The 19,080-nt window shown below is 33.6% G+C and overlaps 1 protein-coding gene across 1 annotated transcript in view; it reads right to left on the minus strand.

The window, feature by feature from the left end:
- The window catches only part of CEP350 (centrosomal protein 350), an 86,200-nt gene that overhangs the window by 59,181 nt on the left and 7,939 nt on the right, over positions 1-19,080 (minus strand). Inside the window, exons 2-8 of the mRNA XM_087960004.1 lie at positions 17,924-18,009; positions 14,363-14,406; positions 13,567-13,678; positions 3,376-3,499; positions 1,845-2,434; positions 1,184-1,297; positions 813-926 (exon numbers count right to left, since the gene is read on the minus strand). Of these exons, the coding sequence (XP_087816130.1) occupies positions 813-926; positions 1,184-1,297; positions 1,845-2,434; positions 3,376-3,499; positions 13,567-13,678; positions 14,363-14,406; positions 17,924-17,996 (1,171 nt within the window). The 5' untranslated portion in view covers positions 17,997-18,009. The remainder of the gene's footprint in view (positions 1-812; positions 927-1,183; positions 1,298-1,844; positions 2,435-3,375; positions 3,500-13,566; positions 13,679-14,362; positions 14,407-17,923; positions 18,010-19,080) is intronic.

The raw sequence follows: 19,080 nt of genomic DNA on the forward strand, positions 1-19,080 counted from the left end.
ATGAAGCTTATGACCTTAAAAGCAGCCTACTAGAGGCAACCGGAAAGAACTAAAAATTATTTCAAGGAGAAGAGGTCCCTAATACAGAATGTTAAAAAGTATTTTAAATCTGGAAAAATTCATAGCAACAATGTAGGTTGAGGACTACATGAAAGACAGACTGAATGACAGGCCTTATTAGCAAATAACAGATAAAACATATGGGATTTTTGGTTGAAATTGTTTACAAACCTTTGGCTGAAAGGTAATAATTTGCTGAAATTGTTTGTACTTGCCTTGATGAAGGGAGAAGTCATTTCTTTGTGTAAATTTATTTTTTCCCTTCCCACTTTTTTCTCTGCGTTTTATTTTTTCTTAGCATTCATTTTTTACCTTTGTATTTTAAATTTCTTGCATTCTTAAATTAAAGCTAGCTACCCTTGTCTTTGATCTTTGCTTACCATTAACTTTGTCTCTCTTTATATCCCTCAATGTGTTGTACAGAGAATACTGAGAAAATCTACAACATTCCTGCAGTGAAACTTAGCATAGAGTCATGGATCTGCAATGTTTGGTTAACATGATACATGCCGTTAATATATCATATTTGAGGAAACAGTACGCAAGCAAGAGGATGATAAGAGAATGTGACTACAGCCCTCAGACATATGGAAGTAGCTCTCTTGAAAAGCATAAGCCAACACTGATGATTATTATGAATGAACAAATGAATCAATGAGTGAATGAATGAATGAAAAATGATAAAACTTGTATGCCACCTGACTGTCAATGGCTCACAATAGTTAAACAAAAAAAATTAAAATAAAATGCACCTGATTTAGAATAAGGACTTGAGACCTGTGAAATCTTCTGAGTTTTACGCACTGGTTTGTGTCCTTTTCTCTCTCTTTTTTCAATAGGTGTCTTTATTTCAGTCAAATCCTCTTCTGAAAAATATGTTAAAGAACGATTAGCGCATCAAGCAAACTCCTATCAGAACTACAGGAGCATGTTATAGCAATTATTATTAACTTTCAAATCAGAACTCATTGAAACAAGGTATGAATTAAGTTACCAATTTTATTATTTCTTTAAATTTACAGGGCTTCAAAGTATTAATTACAGGCTTATGAGATAAGTAGGTTAAATATACAGTATCACTGCTTTTAATGTAAATATTCACAAAATTACTCTCGCTCTTTACCTGCCAACTGGAATTCTAAATCTTGACATAACTCTCTACTGAGGTTCAAAAATTCCTCTTCACACCATACCTTTCCATCAGGAGTACGAATCTTGGCTTCTGATGGATTGAAACCTAAAAGAACAGCACAATTAATTTTAGCAGCTTAAAATACTCATAACATTCTATTTAGAAAGCTATTTAGATTTCAAGCCTCTACTACATGGAAGTAGCTGAGGTTTCTATCTAAATACATTCAATATTAAATACAAAGTTAATCACAAAAGACAAGATCTTTACAAAACCACTAGAATACAATCATTAAATTATACATCTGTGGTCCATTTGTAGCCAATTATTTGTTACCAGTTCCATGTTCAGTTACCAGTTTTTTAAAAAAAGTTTTCTAGATGAAATAGTATACATAAAAAACCCTACATATAATTCAAAAACAATATTCACAAAGAGTTTGTCACAATATGCTATTGACAAAAAAGAGGAGAAAACATAGGGTGATAGACAATAGAGTAAAATTTGAAAGGCGAGAAAAAAAAATAAACAAGTTTTTGAAATAATGTTAGTGGGTTTGTAATTGATCCCAAGAAAAGAAAAATGGAAATCTTAGCCTTCATTACACAGAATTTTTTTTCTCACATATACATTTTATTTAGAAATTATGTACCTTTATAGGAGGGAACCATGGGTGCTATTGCCACTTTTCTGATTTTAGGAGTCACTATATTTTCAGGAGCTGTAATAGTTACAGGATGATCAGAATATTCAGGATTATGTCCTCTGACAGTCAGTTCGTCTGAACACTCCCATTGCTTTCTAATTCGTTCTTTCAGTTTTTCCAGTTTATCACCATGCTGATGCTGCTTTAAAATATCTAATCTATGGGCACTTGAGGTACTGGCAGAAGAAGCTGAAGATTCTACCAATTGCAATTCTTTTAGTTCATTTTGGATTATTGAACTTTGAGATGTTTTTGTATACTCCTCTCCTCTGGATTCTTCACTTTCTTCTTCTAATTTTGTAGGATTCACCACATCTGAACTTTGCAAAGCATTAATTGCTGGATGATCATTCAAATAGCGAACAACAGTTTCTTCTGTAAAAGACGAGCTTTTCAAATCTCTGCCATGCAAATCTGGTTCTCCTTTATCATGGATCATACCACTTCCTTCAGCTTTATTCCCTGCTTCTTTATACTTCAGAGGTCTGGCCTCCAATTGGCAAGAGATTTCATAAGATGGTGACCACGGAGAATCTCTAACAGAAACACATTAAACATTCATGCATAAATGTATAAATAAAAACAGGAACTCTAATAAATCTATGTTTGTCATAAAACAAAAACAACTTTGAACTTGAGAGAAAGACATAAGTAATTAGAAAATCTTTTCCCTTCTGTCGTTGAGAATGTCTTATTATCAAAGCCTTTTCATTTTGAAGCCATAATTCTAAGTAAGATAATAATTCCTGTCCCCTCTCCAATTCCAAGAATTCACGAACACAGAACATGGATTGGCATTTTCACTGTCAGGCATCCAACACATCTTAGCTATAAAAAGCCAAACCAAAAAGTCCCCTACAGAATCCTTTCTAGATCCACAGCATGAAACAGCATAGGAATTTTCTTAATAGTCATGATATTGCAGTTCATGTAGACCTACTAAGTACATCTCTTTTCCCAATGAATAAGCTAAAACAAGAAAGTCCCCTCTCTTTCCTGACAAGAATATAGAGGGGACCAGAGGAGAAGGGAAAGCACTCTAATCTTTGCTACAGAAAGTCAGGGAATATAATACAGGGAGGGGGAGGAGGAAGGGGAATCTAATTTCATGAATTGTACTCTTCTCCAGGATAAAATAATATCAAAGGTTCAAGTAGGATAATTTCTTCACTTAGCATATTTTTCTTCTCCCAAGATCCATTAACATAACACCCTTCCCTCTCTTAGAATAGTGGTGATTATTGTTTTAGAATGCAGCTAGAATTTTGATAACTTGGTAAAAACATTGTCTTCCCTCCTAAATTGCAAGCAATAGCATAAGCAAGAGTTCTATTTCATGAAATCTCTTTAAGGTTTGGTTACTCTGTAAGTAATCGTATCAATAAATGTAAATTCTTCAAAAACAGTAAATAATTATGCTTACAATTTACTTCTATAATCCCTGCAATGGTAAGATGACAAAAGTAATCAAACTCACCTGAAAGAAGACAGGGGCTGACGAAATTCAACATGTCCCTTCTTACTCACATTGCTATCCAAAGTGGTAGCACGAAGAGGCCTGCGGTAAGAACTTTCCTTGTTTTGACTGGAAGACCTGCATCCTAAAACAAAAATCAAGATGTCTTTCATGCATCTCTAAGGGTTCAATAAGAAGTCAAGAACAGTGGTAAAAATTAACATTAGATATCCTTTCAGTATAATTTCAAGTTTGAAAGTATACACTGAAAAATAATTGATAAAAGAGCTGCATTAATTATGCACACATACACGTACAAATTTGAGCTTTTCGTGGTATTACAAACAAGACATTTACATAGTAAAGGATAATTTATTAAGCTAGATAAATTGTGACTACTAGAAGTTTGTGGTAGGGAAACACTGTCCCCAATGTGCAAAACACTGCTTTCAAATTTAGCAGTGTCTGGAACTTAAAAGAGAGAATTAAATTTGAAATGCTGTTCTATTCTTTCTATGCTCTACATTTGTCCAGAGATTTGGACACTATTCAGTTTCAATTGTTTTGCACTTCCATACTATACTTCATAGTAATAAGACACTATAATCCAAAGTACAGACAGTCCTTTCTTACTTACCACTTAGCGAGCAACTGTTCAAAGATTTGTGGTTTCTGAAAAAATAACTTTACAACTAATTTACAACCATTTACAACTTTTCAGTCATGTGATCACCATTACAGTCAGTACATGTTGTCCTGTGACTGTTTCCCTCCCCTCCCTTTTCCCCCTTCTACAGCGATTGGACAGGAAGGGATTGCAAGAGATATGTTTGCTGTTATACATTATCGAAAGCAATGCAATCATGACAGGAGCTCAGGACTGCAGCAGTGGTTTCCAACCTTTCTGGCTCTGACCTCCAGCAGAGGTAGGGGAGGATTCTGTGCAAGCAGTGGTGGAGCGCTCATATACATAGCTCCATTTGCACAAATACTCTCTAATCTCTCTGCTGTTCGTGGGTGTGGATGTAGGGGGAAACAAGTTATTTCTATAGGCAATTTCTCCTTTGTCTGGCAACAGAGTAAGCTGTTCGTTCTCCTATACATCAAAAAATTTGTCTCTTTCTAGCTGGAAAACGCAGTTGTGATCATATGATCTCCCACTTAATGACCACTTTGCTTAGCACTGAAGTTGCTAATCCCAAATAGGTTCATTAAGTGAGGACTATCTGTAATGACTAAGTACGGGGCTATTCCTTCCTCCTGTTTATTTTATTTTATTTTTTTTAAGTTTTTATTGGTTTTTAAAAACAAACATAAACAAACAAAACATAAAAACATCAAGCCATCTTCCATATGTATACATACAGTGTGCCGGTTGGTTTACAAATTGTTTTGTGCTTCCATTTCGTAGTCTTCAATTACAATTACATTGCATATAATCTCATATTTTCAATCAAAAATTAAATACCTTAGTATCATTATTAATCAATCATTTGACTATACTTTTATTCATTCATGTTTTACCAGATAATCATAATTTACCTAGTTTGTTTTATAACAGTTCATATTATCATCCCAAATCTATCCTAAGATCATTTTGTAGATATAATAATAAAGAAGTACATCTTTATATTTTATTATTTTCTAAAAGTCTACATATTTCATTACTGTATTTTATTGTCTAACCATTGATAGAATAGATCCCAAATTTTATAAAATTGTTTATCTTCTTGTTCTCTAATTTCAAATGTCAATCTACTCATTTCAGCACATTCCAATATTTTCTTAATGATTTCCTCCTGTGATGGTGTTTTCTCATTTTTCCAGTTTTTGGCAAATACAATCCTAGCCACTGTTAATACATTTACAATCAGATATTTCAAGTCTTTACTATATATTTCAGGTAAAATTCCCAATAAAAATATCTCTGGTTTCAAGTCTATATGTTTTTTTGTCATTTTTTCCAACCACGTGTGGATTTTAGTCCAGTATCTTTAATTTGTCTCTTTGGCAGAAATCCATTTTGATCAGGATGAATAAAATTATTTAGATATTTTTTAAGTCTTTCTGCCAATATTGAGGCAAAGATTTTATAATCTGCATTTAGTAGAGAAATAGGTCTATAGTTCTTAATTTGTAATGGATCGGCCTCCTCTTATGGAATAAGTGTAATATAGGCTTCTGACCATGATTTAGGTATCTTCTTCTTTAACATAACTTCATTCATAACTTCGAGCAATGGAAGATTCAACGATTTTTGTAATGTTTTGTAAAATTCTGCCGGAAGTCCATCTGGGCCTGGTGCCTTTCCATTATTTTGCTTCTTGAGTGCTTCAGTTAACTCCATCATCGTTATATTGCTTTCTAACATTGTTTCAATCTCTTTAGGTATCTGAGGTAAATTAGCATTCTGTGAGTACTGTTTAACTCTTTCCTCATCAATATTCTCTTGCATATATAATTTCCCATAGAAGTCTCGAATGATTTCCTTCTTCTCTTTACTACCATAGCAAACTTGGCCTTGGTCATCTATTAATTGCAATATTTTCCTTGATTCTTTCTCCTTTCTCAATTTGTATGCTAACCATCTATCTGGTTTGTTTGCGTCTTCAAAGTAGTTCTGTTTAGCACCTCTAATTTTCTGTGCTAATTCTTCTTTTTCTATTTGACCCATTTTATGTTTAACTATTTCCATTTTTAGCTTGATGTCCTTTTTCTGTGGCATTTTCTGTAGCTCTTTTTCAAGTCTTTTATACTCATCCTCTAAGGCCTTAGAGGCTAATCTTTTCATAGTATTTCTTCTCCTTGTATAGTCTATTATCAAGCCTCTAACATATGCCTTCATTGTATCCCATACATTCTGAATTGATGTATCTTCTTTTTTGTTTTCTCTAAAGAAAAAAAGCCAATTCTTTCTCCATCCACTGTGTGAAGTCTTTTTCCTTTAAAATAGTATTATTTAACGTCCATCTAGATCTTCTTTTTTGTCCTTTCCATTTAATTGTCATTGGATTGTGATCTGCCCAAGTACTTGTTTCAATATTTATTTCTTGAATATTAGTTATTAATTCTGTTGACATCCATATCATATCTGTTCTGGACCATGATAAGTGTCGATTTGAATAGAAGGTGTATTGTTTAGTTTAGTTTGTTCAATGTTCTCTGTTCTTTGTTCGATGTTCTCTGTTCTTTGTTCAATGTTCTCTATTCTCTTTTCAATATTCTCTGATCTTGCTTGAATATTTTGAATTCCTTGCATAATCATCTGCAGAATCACTTTTTCTTGTTCTTTTTCTTGCTTTAACATTGTCTGTATTGAACGTTGTCCTCCAGATGGTGGAGAGGAAGAAGTAGAAGTTGAAGAACCAGGAGCTGTAAATTTCCTACTCATTTTAAGCAATTCAAAATCTTCAGGTTCTTCTAAAACTTAATCCAATTGTGAAATAACCAATTGTAGTTCGAAATAAAAATAGTAGAAAAAAGAAGCCAAATAGTAATGATAAAAAAAAGGGAGGACAACATTTCTTCAGGTTCTTGTATACCTTAATCCAATCAGTAGTTAGATGAAGAAAAAGGCTTGGGAAAAAAAAAGAAAAGGAAAAATTCTTCAGCACCTTAATCCAATTGAGAGGTCTCAAATAGAAAAGAGTGCATAAAAATAAACCAGAAAGGTAGATGAAAAAACAAAAATACCAGAAAAGGAGAAAAAAGGCTATTCCCTTAACAAAAGGAAACATTAATACTAAAGCTTTCCCTTTAAAATAAAAAGCAAGCGTAGAGACTGGACTTCCAAAGAAAAAAAAGAAACCAAAGACAAGCTCCAACAAAGCCAAAGATCCAAATAGCTATTGCAAAAAAAAAAAAAAAAAAATAAAATGAAATAAAATAAAGCTGGTGAGGAGGGATAGCACAACTTAGAAAAATTAAAGAGAGCACACTGAACTTTGTTTAATTATCCAAGGCTCTTATTATAACTCTCTTCTCCAAAAACTTATCACCTTTTTTTCTCCTAGGTTTCAACACCAGACTCCAGCTGTTGATAGAAACCCAGAAGAGCACCTGCAATAATACTCTCCCATGCTCTTCCCTCTATCTTATCAAATAGCAATGTCCTTGAAAAAAAGTCTCAATTCTTTCTTTCTCAGCTTTGTCTGGTCACAGGAGAAATAGAATATTTCCAAGCCTCTAGTTGGCAGTGTTACAAAGTTTCTTTGCTTTCACTTTCCCCCTCCTTTTCCAAGCAAAATATAATAAGAATTAATTTTAAAAAAAGAAAAAAAGAAAAAGATATTTTAAAAAAAGAAATAACTAAAAGGGAGTCTCTAGCCTAAAATATTACAAAATCAAAAAGGAGAAAAAAATATAGATGTAAAAGAAAAAAACAGTCCAGTTTCAAAATATAAGATCATGTTTAGAAAATCCAGCAATGAGAAAAAAAACATTACTTTGACATTCCTGTTTAAAATCGCCACTTAATCACTTCTGTCAAAACTTTTACAGATTCTTTCTTTTCCTTAGGGTGTCCTTTCAGATCTTAGAATAAAGAAAAAGTTCTCACCAAACCGGCACACTCTCTCTTTCTGTTTTCTTCCGTTTCAGAGCCGTCCCAACTTCAGCAGCTTTAATGGCTGCCTCTTTGCCGCTGGCAAGAAGAGCTTCTCCTGGATCTACCAGGGACTTTGCGGTATCCCTGGGATCGACAGGATGCGCTCTTCACTTTCACCGTCTCTTCGGGACGGTTTAGATCCGATAGGACCGTCCAGGAGCAAAGATATCGGCAGCAATCTCAGACCTCCAAGATCGCATGCCGTATCGTCGCTCCGCCAGCTCCGCCCTCCCTCCTGTTTATTTTTAATACTGCATCAATGAAACACATACACAAATTAGTGCTAGCAATATTATAATAGCGAAAAGTAAAATTTCAAAGATGAAAGAACTTGGGGGAGGGTCTAGTGGAATTTTATTTATTTCCAACTACAATTAAAGTTATTGCAACAATGGTAGGAAACATCTGAACCAAACACCTGGTCAGTTCAACTGAAGTTTGAATGTGGTTTTCTATTTTTAATTTTTATTTGCAATGAATTTTGTTGGGATAGATTAACTTTGTTAATCATGGTAGATAATTATAAATTCTGCTGAAGAGCACTCTGGTAGAAAACTTCAAGTCTTATGATTTTCTCTCAAATTTATAACATTTCTGCGTTTACAAGAATAACCAGATGACAACACAACAAGTTTGGGATAATTTCAGTTACATGTAATTGGCAGCAGGAGAAAAATTTCCTAGCCACATTACTGTCTTGGTGAAAGATTTTTACACTGACCCAGTTTAATTAGCCTGGTAATTGAAAGAGCCTCAGAATTGAATGTTATTTATACTCTTTATATTTAAAGACTAAATTAGTTTTATTTATTTATTTATTTTGTTTTGAAAACCCTAAAGAGTGAAACTATGGTAAAAGATATTCACACATTTGTGAACTGCTAATGGAAGCTTTACATTATGTCAAATTTATAAGCTTACTTTTTTCTCTCCCATTTTTATTACCTATTTATTTTATTAGGAATTTTAGAAATAATAAAGAAACAGAAGAAAATAAAGCTCAGTAAAAAAAGGTCCCTAAAGCCAAAATAATAGCAATTTTCCAGTCCATAATTAATTATAAATCATGAAATATAATACATTGCTTTAAGAAACTAAATATTAAATTTCTAATTAAGGATAAATATTAAGAACTATGGTTAAACATCTACAATAACATTAATTAGTATTACTCTGCAGCTTTAATGTCAACGTAGTTTGGGGCAAAAGTGGCTGCCGTATATAACACAACATTTCGGACAGAAAGCAAGAACAGAAAACAACTAATGCTGCTCATTTTCTGCTTCTCACTGAAGAGTTTAAATAGAACGTTGAAAATAGCAGTTGAAAATAGAAGTTATGACACAATGACTTATTCCAATTGCATCAATCCATTCCATGGAAGTTCTTGGTGCTCTCTGAGATTGGTTGGTTTCTTGCAGACATTTCATGACCCAAACTAGGTAACATCACCACTGTTGAATCAAACGTCTGCAAGAAAACCAAGCTCTAAGGGCCCTTCATTTCAATCCTGAGTTACAAATATTCTCTTTTATTAATCTATTCTGTTTATAGAAGTGTTTATTCGCCTTAGTAATAGTTATTAGCACATATAACCACAGCCTATCTCCTGACTTCAAATGTCAGAAGTGGCACATTGCGGCATGATTACACAAGGGACCACCTTTGTATTCATACCTATATTCATTTTGGAAGCAGGGTTAGAAAAAGCTTCCAACAATGATTCTGAGTGGAGAAAACTGTTTCTTTCATTTTGGAATGAAAAGCAGGAAAGAGAGTGTTTAAAGAATAAAGAATTTAAGAAACATAGGGGGGAAGTAAAAAAATAAATTTGCCTTTCAGTTGCAAATATTGATAATGCTCATTTCCCTCTCTCTCACTTTCTCTCTTTTTAATGCCTGATAGGGTTACTTGTTCTGTCTCTGATTTACAAAAGGATTTTCATATTAAGTTCAATGTACTATTCTCCTATAGCAGACCTAAGATCTTCTATACTGGGACTTATCACAGCTTCTACAAAGCTGCATTTAAAATTAATAATGAGAAAAATAAACTATTAACAAAAATATGAACATATAAGATCAAATAGAATTGAATGGGAATACTAGTTTTCAGGTTGAAAAAATAGTTAAATTTTTGGACACTATTATATTTAATAAAATCTATGTTATTTCAGAATAATTATGAATGATGTAAAGGTATGGAATAATTAAGATTTATTAAGATTGGGAAAAATGCAACTATCATCGCTTGGTAGAATTTCTGTCATAAAAATGAATGTACTACCCTGTTTCTCCAACAATACAGCCTCCCCCAATAGGAAGTCCCAGCATGTTTTATAGGCATGAAATGAAATTAAGCCCCTCCCCCCAAATTAAGGCCTATATTAAAACATGCAAAATGGGGGGGAATGGTGGGGGGGGCTTGCCGTTAGGAAGTACTTTTGTTGCACACCCTGATATGGTGCTGCCTGCGTTGACCCCAATATGACGTGCCCCACCAACGCCGAAGTCAACATCCAAGCCATCGCTGCCTGCCCACCCACCCGAAGATGCAAGGGTGGGGAATTAAGTCACCCCTGAAAAGATGGCCTAGCCATTTTTTGGGGGCTCAAAAAAAAATAAGACCCGGCCTTATTATATGAGAAACACGGTATATTGCCCAGAATGTTTTTTATTTCAAACAATACAGTGGTGGGATTTAAAAGTTCCCACCACCGGCTCTGTGAGCATGGCTTGGTGGACGTGGCTGCAGGGGTGGGATCATGTGCATGTGCACACCAAAATGTGCTTTGTGCATGCATTAAAACAGTAAAAACTAAGCTACTGCACCTTTCAGCTGTTTAGCACAGCAATCTGCTCTGCCGCACCAAACAACTGAGAGGTTAAAAAGGACCTAGGAGCAGGACAGACGGGAGGGCCCAACTGCAGAGCATTGGAGAGGTTCGGAGTGAACCGGTTCTCTGACAGCTGATCTTCGGTGCTACCAGTACATCAGAATCGGTCCGAACCAGTAGAATACCACCACTGAAACAATACCAGTTTTTAAAAGTGAAGCAGCATTTAAACAATGGCAAAAATTTGATTTGTGTGATAAAGGAAGAAACCAATCTTTAAATATAAAAAACTGAAAGATGCAAAAGATAGAGGAGGACTGGGCTTACCTAACTTTAAACTGTATTTTGCAGGCAACTGTTTAGTTTGGATGAAAGATAGAGTATTGCTGAGAAATAGAAGCATGCTAGAATTGAAAGGATGTAACTTGGCATGGATGTTTATGGAACAATAAAGTAAAATTTAAGGTGGATTTTAAAAATCATTATGTGAGAAATGCCATACTAAGAATATGAAACATTTACAAATCCAGGCTGTGTCTGAAAATGCCTTTTATTGGTCTTACCACTGGAAGCATTTTAGAAAAGAGGAACAGAAGAGAGAGAGAAAAATGAGAGACATATCAGGATTTACTAATTCAGAAACATGGAGAATTTAAGTCAAGAGAACTGATTGCAGAGGTATATTGTTTTCAATGGTTCACATATAATTAAAAGAATGATTTAATATATACATGTAATTGAATTGAAAACCTACAATGAAATTTGAAAGTGAATCTTGTACAAATGATAAACATGTATTTGCAAAAATGTATAAACTTTTATTTAGTTTTGAAACCAAAGATGAACAAGTTAAACAGTTATAATAAAGTGGGCTACCAATTTTGGCTATAGTATACAGAAGGATACACAATAAAGAATGTGGATAAATAGAATTTACATTGTGTTACATTTAAAGAGAATATTTTACATAAGAAGGATACACAACAAAGAATGTGGATAAATAGAATTTACATTGTGTTATATTTTAAGAGAATATTTTACATAAAATATGTTATTGGTACATGATGCCAAAGAAATTATCAAAAATGTATAAAGGTAGGTTGTCAGTGCAGGAAATGTGAAAAACATGGATGTTTTACAATCTGTGGTGAACTTGTGAAAAAGCTCTGAAATATTGGATACAAATATATACAACTATACAAAGAATTTTAAAGATTAATATTGCAAAATACCCATAAATTGTTATTGGAATTTATGAATCCCAAATCAGAAAAGACTAAATTTGTATGTATTACTAATGTCAAGATTATTATATGCACAAAAATGGAAGAGTACTGAAATTCCTACAATGGAGGGATGGATTGTAAAAATGTCAGAAATGGCAAACCTGTTTGATCAGGGAGGAAAAAAATGCTTTTTTAAAAGAGTGGAAATCTTCTTTGAACTTTTAGTTAAAAGAAGAAAACAACAAATGATGTATGTATTTAGTGATTCAAACAGATGAGAATTAAATAAGGGCTAAAGAGATTTTTTCAAAAAGAGAAAGAAATGATAGGTTTGTTAATATCTACTGAAGAGGTCAAAAGTCATTGAATTTCATAACTTTTGCTTTTCTTTAATTTTTGTCTTACACATTTTCTCTTTAGATTTTTTTATTTTATGTAAAATCTTAAATATAAATTGTCATCTCTCTCTTTGATCAGCTTTTTTTAAGCAACTATGTTACTTAAAATCTTTTCTTCTATATTAGTCTCAGTTTTAGTGACTTGGTGATTTTGTAAATGCCTAGCAAAATAAACTGAATTTTGCAATATGTCACCACCAGAAAAAATACACAAAATTTGATTTATAGACAAAAACTTGTAATAAAAAGAAAGATATGGGGAAAATCACAAAAGACATCCTTGTTCCTGAAATATCTAAAACTACAAAATGAAGAAATAAAAAATGAGAGGAAAAGGAAAAATTTTAAAAGCAATTTCATTAAGGAGAATAAAAACAGTTCTGACAGCTCCTGAGAAAAACAATCATGGTGTAACAATAACAACAACCCTAAGAATATCTGGCCTAAAGAAATTGCTGCCCAAAAGCTTAGGCTATAAAACAGAAACAGCTTTGTCATGGCCAAGGCTTATATTTAATGGGAGGTCGAGAACACACCCAGAGCTGCAGTAGAAGGGTTAATGATGCAGAGTGGAAAGGGTGATGATGGTGATAGAATGGAAAGGATGATGATGGGATGCTTATGTAGCACTTGCTGGGAACTCTTTAAAATCTGTTTTATCCCAGGGTTTCATGGTTGCCCTGTACTGCTGGAATAGATTTATGAGGGGGAAAAAATACTGATTTGATTTAAAAAATTGCTGACTGATGCTATGTACTATTATACCCAAAACACTTTGTTGTAAATAAAGTGAAACGCTGCATAACCCTAATAAACAAAACGCTAATGTTATGCAAACTGGAAACATTATGAAGACAATCTTCTGGTTACAAAAACAAGAAACAATCTCAGGTAGTTTTTCTTCCTGTTCTTCACATACACCAGCAATAACAGCATCCATAATTATTTTCAATGTAGAACTTTTTCACTACAAGAACTTAAGATACCCCACCGGCCAACACATAGCAATTCAATTCCCAAACAAAATTTTCAAGTTTTGCCATTTGTAATTTGTTGATTTTGCAGGTTGCAGACTAAAAATGCTCCATTTAAAAATGCTACCATAAGCAACTGAAAGCTCATTTTTGAAAAGGGTTTAATACATACCTTTCCTGCTTATTTTCCTGGTAGTACTAATTGATGGCTTTTTTTCCATGACAGTATCCAATCTGGCCGTGCTAATAGGAGCTACTTCCAATTTGTTCTCAATATGCTGCAACTTGGTAGATTAAATGAGATAGGAAAGGTATCAACATTTTAAATCTGTTATATCGCCACTTTAAAAAAAAGTTTTAAAAAGCTTACTAAAATTGCATGAAACATTCCCTAACCTAAGTAAAATGAACTCAGATTTTAATTTCAGCTTTGTACAATCAAAAATAATTTCACATTAATGCAAACATTTTCATTGCAGGAAATAATTTATATTACACTTTTCAATCCTGAAAAAAGAATGAATGAAAAATTGATGTATCAGGCCAAATACATCAAATTCATTACATTGGAAAACTTCCAAGCAAATTTCTTAAGTTTTTTTGAGAAGAGTTACCTTAGCAGATCAATTGCATTTTCAGAGAACTAAAATTAAAATCTGGGTGACTGACAGAAATAAGGAAGCAAGAAAAAGGTAAGACCTCACTAACAGTATGGACAAGAAGACAGTATCTGTGGAATTAAGACAGCAGCTTCCTGATTTTGGGAATCCTAGGATCGTAAGAAACAACTCAAGTGTCCAGATAGAACAAAGTAAGAGGTGGCTGATTCCTGATTGTATTTTACTAAAAAAGTATCTTAATCTTTTACTGTCCTATAACATTTACAAGTTAAGCATAAGTTGTTACTTTTCATTTTTAAATAATAATTATTTTCAATTTCTTTTAACTCAGTGCTAAATACTACTTACTGTTGCCTTTGTTTGTGAAAAAGAATTCCATGCTGTTGTTAAATCTGTACAAAAAATTGAATTCAAGGATCACTTTTGTGACAAACATATTGCAATGTTCAGTAACAGTTTTAAATACTGTTTAAAACAATCTATTCACAATATTTTTCCTCTGGTTATACTTACTTGACGGTGGCCAGATTTACACATCACAATAAGCCATAATATAAGTTTATCTGGTTTGGGGTTACTTTGCTGTATGAACCCAATCTAGGGCAAAACAAAATGGTTCATGCACAAAATGATTTTGTATATAGAATAGCTTGTTTCAGGTGGCTCATATCAAAACGAAGATATGTATGCTTCAGAAGCATTGATTCAGATAAAAAACAAAATATGGTTGTTCCAAGCAGAAATGTTTTTGTGGTGAGGGGCAAGAAAATGCCAAGGCTGAGTAGGAAAAGTAGATGGATAATCCTTCCCGTGACAATTGTGATATTAGGGAGGGCCTGCTTACTGCCTGTGTAGACCGCAAAAGGCTCTTTCCTGTTTTGTTTTGCTAACATTGATAGCAGCAGCAGTGGCTGAGCGGAGGTAGAGAAGTTAAAAAATGGAAAACATTGGGAAGATTGGGAATCAATAGGCAAGATGACAAAATGCAGGTATATCTCATTTTATTACCCCTTAGTTTATTGCACTGCATAAATATTTTAGGTTTCTTTACAAGACCATCCACCAGCAAAAAATTACTACTCACTGAAGAATCAGATGCTGCTTAACATTTTTTAGCATTGATTAATCTTTTAATTAAGGTATAATATTTTAGACAAGTTACTGCAGACTTAATAGTTCACAGCATAGTGTAAATGTAACTTAAATATTCACTGGGAAACCAAAACATTCACCTAGCTCACTTTATTGAGGTATCTGCTTTATTGTAGTGGTCTGGAATTAAACCCTCAGCATTTCCAAAGTATGCTTATATACCAGGCTGGCAACTTCTAGTAAGGAATAGGTACACCAACCAAGCAGGGGAAATTAGAACAGCACTAGAATTAATAATTTGTTTTTGAAGGAGATGGAAAAAGCAACGAAATCAAGTTTTGCCCTATTTGCCTTTTAAAATCATATATCATTTTATTTATATTCCACTTTTATTATTTTTACTAATAACATCAACTAACACACACATACACATATACATAACACACACAACCTCTGTGAGGTTGATTGGGCTGAGAGAAGGTAACTGGCCCAAAGTCACCCAACTGGCTTTCATGGTTAAGATGGGACTTGAACTCAGGGCCTCTTGGTACCTTATTTATTTATTTAGCGTATGGCATATCATACATAGATTAGCAATATATATTAATATTTCATCTAGATATGTAAAACACAATAAAATATAAATGTTAAAAAGATCTGTGTTCAAAAAACAATGTCTAGGCCATCTAACCATTGAAGCACAGCACTGTTTACACTTAAAAAAAAACACCAGATACTGGACAGGTATATGTCTTTAGTGATCTACAATTTGACATGGGACCTCTGTAATCACACTGAGGGGAGGATACTATGCTTCACTTATACAGAGAATCCCAGCAGATGTCGTGTGAGGTGTGAATCCTATTCAGGATTGTCCTTTGCTGCCACTTTAGTGGGGTCATCTATATGTCTTCCTATATCTGGATGTTCAGCAAACCATTTGGTTTTCCATTGGGAATCAAAGTTATTGGGAAGATGTGCAAATGTCAGTGGTTTTCCTGGATTTGAATCTTCTGGCTGATAAATGAGGAAGGTCAGTGTACACCGGTAGGAGTTCATAATTTTTCTGTTCTGTATTCTCTCACAAAGCTGGTGATGTTATATGGCTTAGAACAGGAAACCAGCAAGTTAGAATGGTTTTAATACATCTGCTGCTTATAATCTCATGGCATCTAACTTACCAGTATGGCAGCTTTTAAGCCATACAGGGGCACAGTATTTTACTGCGGAGTAGGCCAACCTTAGTCCTGATGACCTGAGAGTGACATTTATTTTATTTTTATTTATTTTCACATAGTTTTTGGAGTAAGTTGATCCTAGTATTGATTTTTGCCGACATATTCTCTAGGTGTTCTTTATAGAAAAGAGTCCAGTCCAATGTTACTCCAAGGTACTTTGGATGGGGATTATAGGGGAGTAGGTTGTTGTTCAAGTAGATCTTTGGGGCTCATTATACTAGTTTGTTGATAAGATAGAAGACGTAGTTACTGTTTTACTGGTGCTATGAATGAGCCTCCAGTCAGTGAATAATTTTCCCAAGATTTTAAGATCTTTGGACTGGAGGCTGTCTGCCACCTCCATATGTTTTTCTTGTACTGCTATGGCCAAATCATCAGCATAACCTAATTTGTGTCCTCTTGTTGCTGGCATGTTCAGTGCTGGCAGCCAGATTACTCTGGTGCCCTAACACTACACCAAATTGAACAACTAAAATGTTTCAGGTTTTGTTTCTATCAAATCATGACATATCAAAAATGGTTCAACAGAACTTCTGAAATGTAATACTTTGTTTCAGGTTCAAAACAAGACCCATTTTCTGTTTCATTCAGAGTCCTAACCCATAAAATGCCAGCCATGCTTTCTGAGTTATTACAATTTGTAAACCTAATCTATAGAGTCAACCAGCTTCAATCAACATATTTTACATGGAAGCTATCAGGTGATGCTGAGCTTTGAAATCACACGGGGCAAACTATAATGTATGATACTTAGTGTGCATTAAGAGCATTAAAATAATATTTGATTAGATAACATGTTAGCAATATGTCAACCTTAAAAATGTGAAACCATTGGTTTAGTAAAAGTAAAAATACTTGTGTATTTTAAAAAAGTTTCTGTAGACAATTATTTTACAATTCCAGTGTTTTTTTCAAATATGCATCTTCCATTAAGGTATGTTGACTACTGGTAGCAATTTTAATTTTAAGTGCAAATTTAATACTGCTTAATTTAGCCTTTAATGAGGATGGTGTGGTTAAGAGGCTGATTAGGAGCTAGGAGCAGAGGACCCAGGTTCTAGTCTTCCTTTCAGCATGGAAACCACTTGGGTGAATTTGAAACTTAAACTAGGAAATCTAGAAATATCTACCAGCCTGCATTGGACCACTGTTATCAGATTTAGGTCTATAACTATCAATGAAGAGGCCTTCATCCTCCAGTGATTCAGTTTATTATTATTAATTATTAATTATTATTATTATTATTATTATTATTATTATTATTATTATTATTATTATTATTATTATTATTATTATTATTATTATTATTGTTATTGTTGTTGTTGTTGTTGTTTTTGTTGTTGTTGTTGTTGTTGTTGTTGTTGTTGTTGTTTAGCTTTCACTAACAAATTTGCAAATAGAGGCCAAAATTTTGCTAGCAGAAGTTAAGGAATAAGAAAAGCAGATCTTGCTAGCTGATCATTTTTCCCAACGGATATCATTTCAGTTTAACACAAATTTCTGTTCTGTTCCATTAAAATTTAGAGAGTCAGATAAAATTATTTGCACCAAGTGAGATTAAAATTAAATTAATTCATACCTCTAATGGAATTCCTGTTTTGGGAGAACTTTGGATTGTGTAAGGTAAATTCATTTGCTTTTTTGCTCCACATTCTGTTGTTTCACCTACAATATAAAGATAAATGCTCACAGAAATGTCAAACAAAAATACATACACATACCTTGTAAGTTATCAGTACTATTTTGAACTTTATTAGCACAGAAAGCTAAATCTGAACCTGAAAAATATTTTACATTGTCAAATTCAGCAGATTAATTATTCAGTGTGAAAATTTTACACACTAACCAAATTATATTTACTGTTTAATGTTTACCCTGCATCCAAAAATATGTTGCTTATGTGAAGGCTCACTTGTAATAATTCTGGCATTAACCAACCTTTTAAAAATAATTTTATTATATATTTAAAATGTTACAGTAAGCATTTTAAAACTATTTTATACATTAATATATATTATAAACTAGTAAATACAGTAGTATAATAACATACAAAATTATATACTTCAGAAGAAAAAAACTATCCTCTTATATAATAAATTGCTTTTATAAGGGGTGGGATAAGTCACTTTTAACAGCACTTTTTTCAGTGCCATTGTAACTTCGAACAGTCACTAAACAGTCACCCCACTAACCTGCTTTCTAGCTCCATTCTTGTGCAGGGCAACAAAAGAAGACCCAGCTGATCAGCTGGGACTCAGGAGGTAGAGAATAGATGGGGGCAGGGCCAGTCAGAGATGGTGTTTGCCAGTTGTTCGAACTACTCAAAATTTTTGCTACCGGTTCTCCAGAACTGGTCAGAACCTGCTGAATACCACCTCTGACCATCAGCCACAAACTAGGGCAGAGTTGCAGAGTGGCTATTCAGCAGACTTTTGTGCTTTTTACAAGTGCTGCTTCAATTACTGATTGTATGAAAAGCTGGGCTCTAAGAAACAGATGGGACTGTTTAAGGTAATCTGGTCTCTCTTCTCAATGAAATAAGAAGACAGATTAATTTTACAATTGATGTTTTGAAAGAGAGCGTGGAACATAAACTTCAAGAGCTGAAATCACGTCTTCCAACAGACGTATTGGAGGAGGCTACAGAATTTACAAAGAAGGCACAATTAGCACAACATAACAAGGGCAAAGAAAGGCAAATTTTCTACCCTGCAGAAGCACACAAAGCAGAGGAAT

Source organism: Notechis scutatus, chromosome 3 (assembly GCF_049901735.1).
Source record: "Notechis scutatus isolate UNSWTSFEM ecotype Mainland chromosome 3, rNotScu1.2, whole genome shotgun sequence".
NCBI lineage: Eukaryota > Metazoa > Chordata > Lepidosauria > Squamata > Elapidae > Notechis > Notechis scutatus.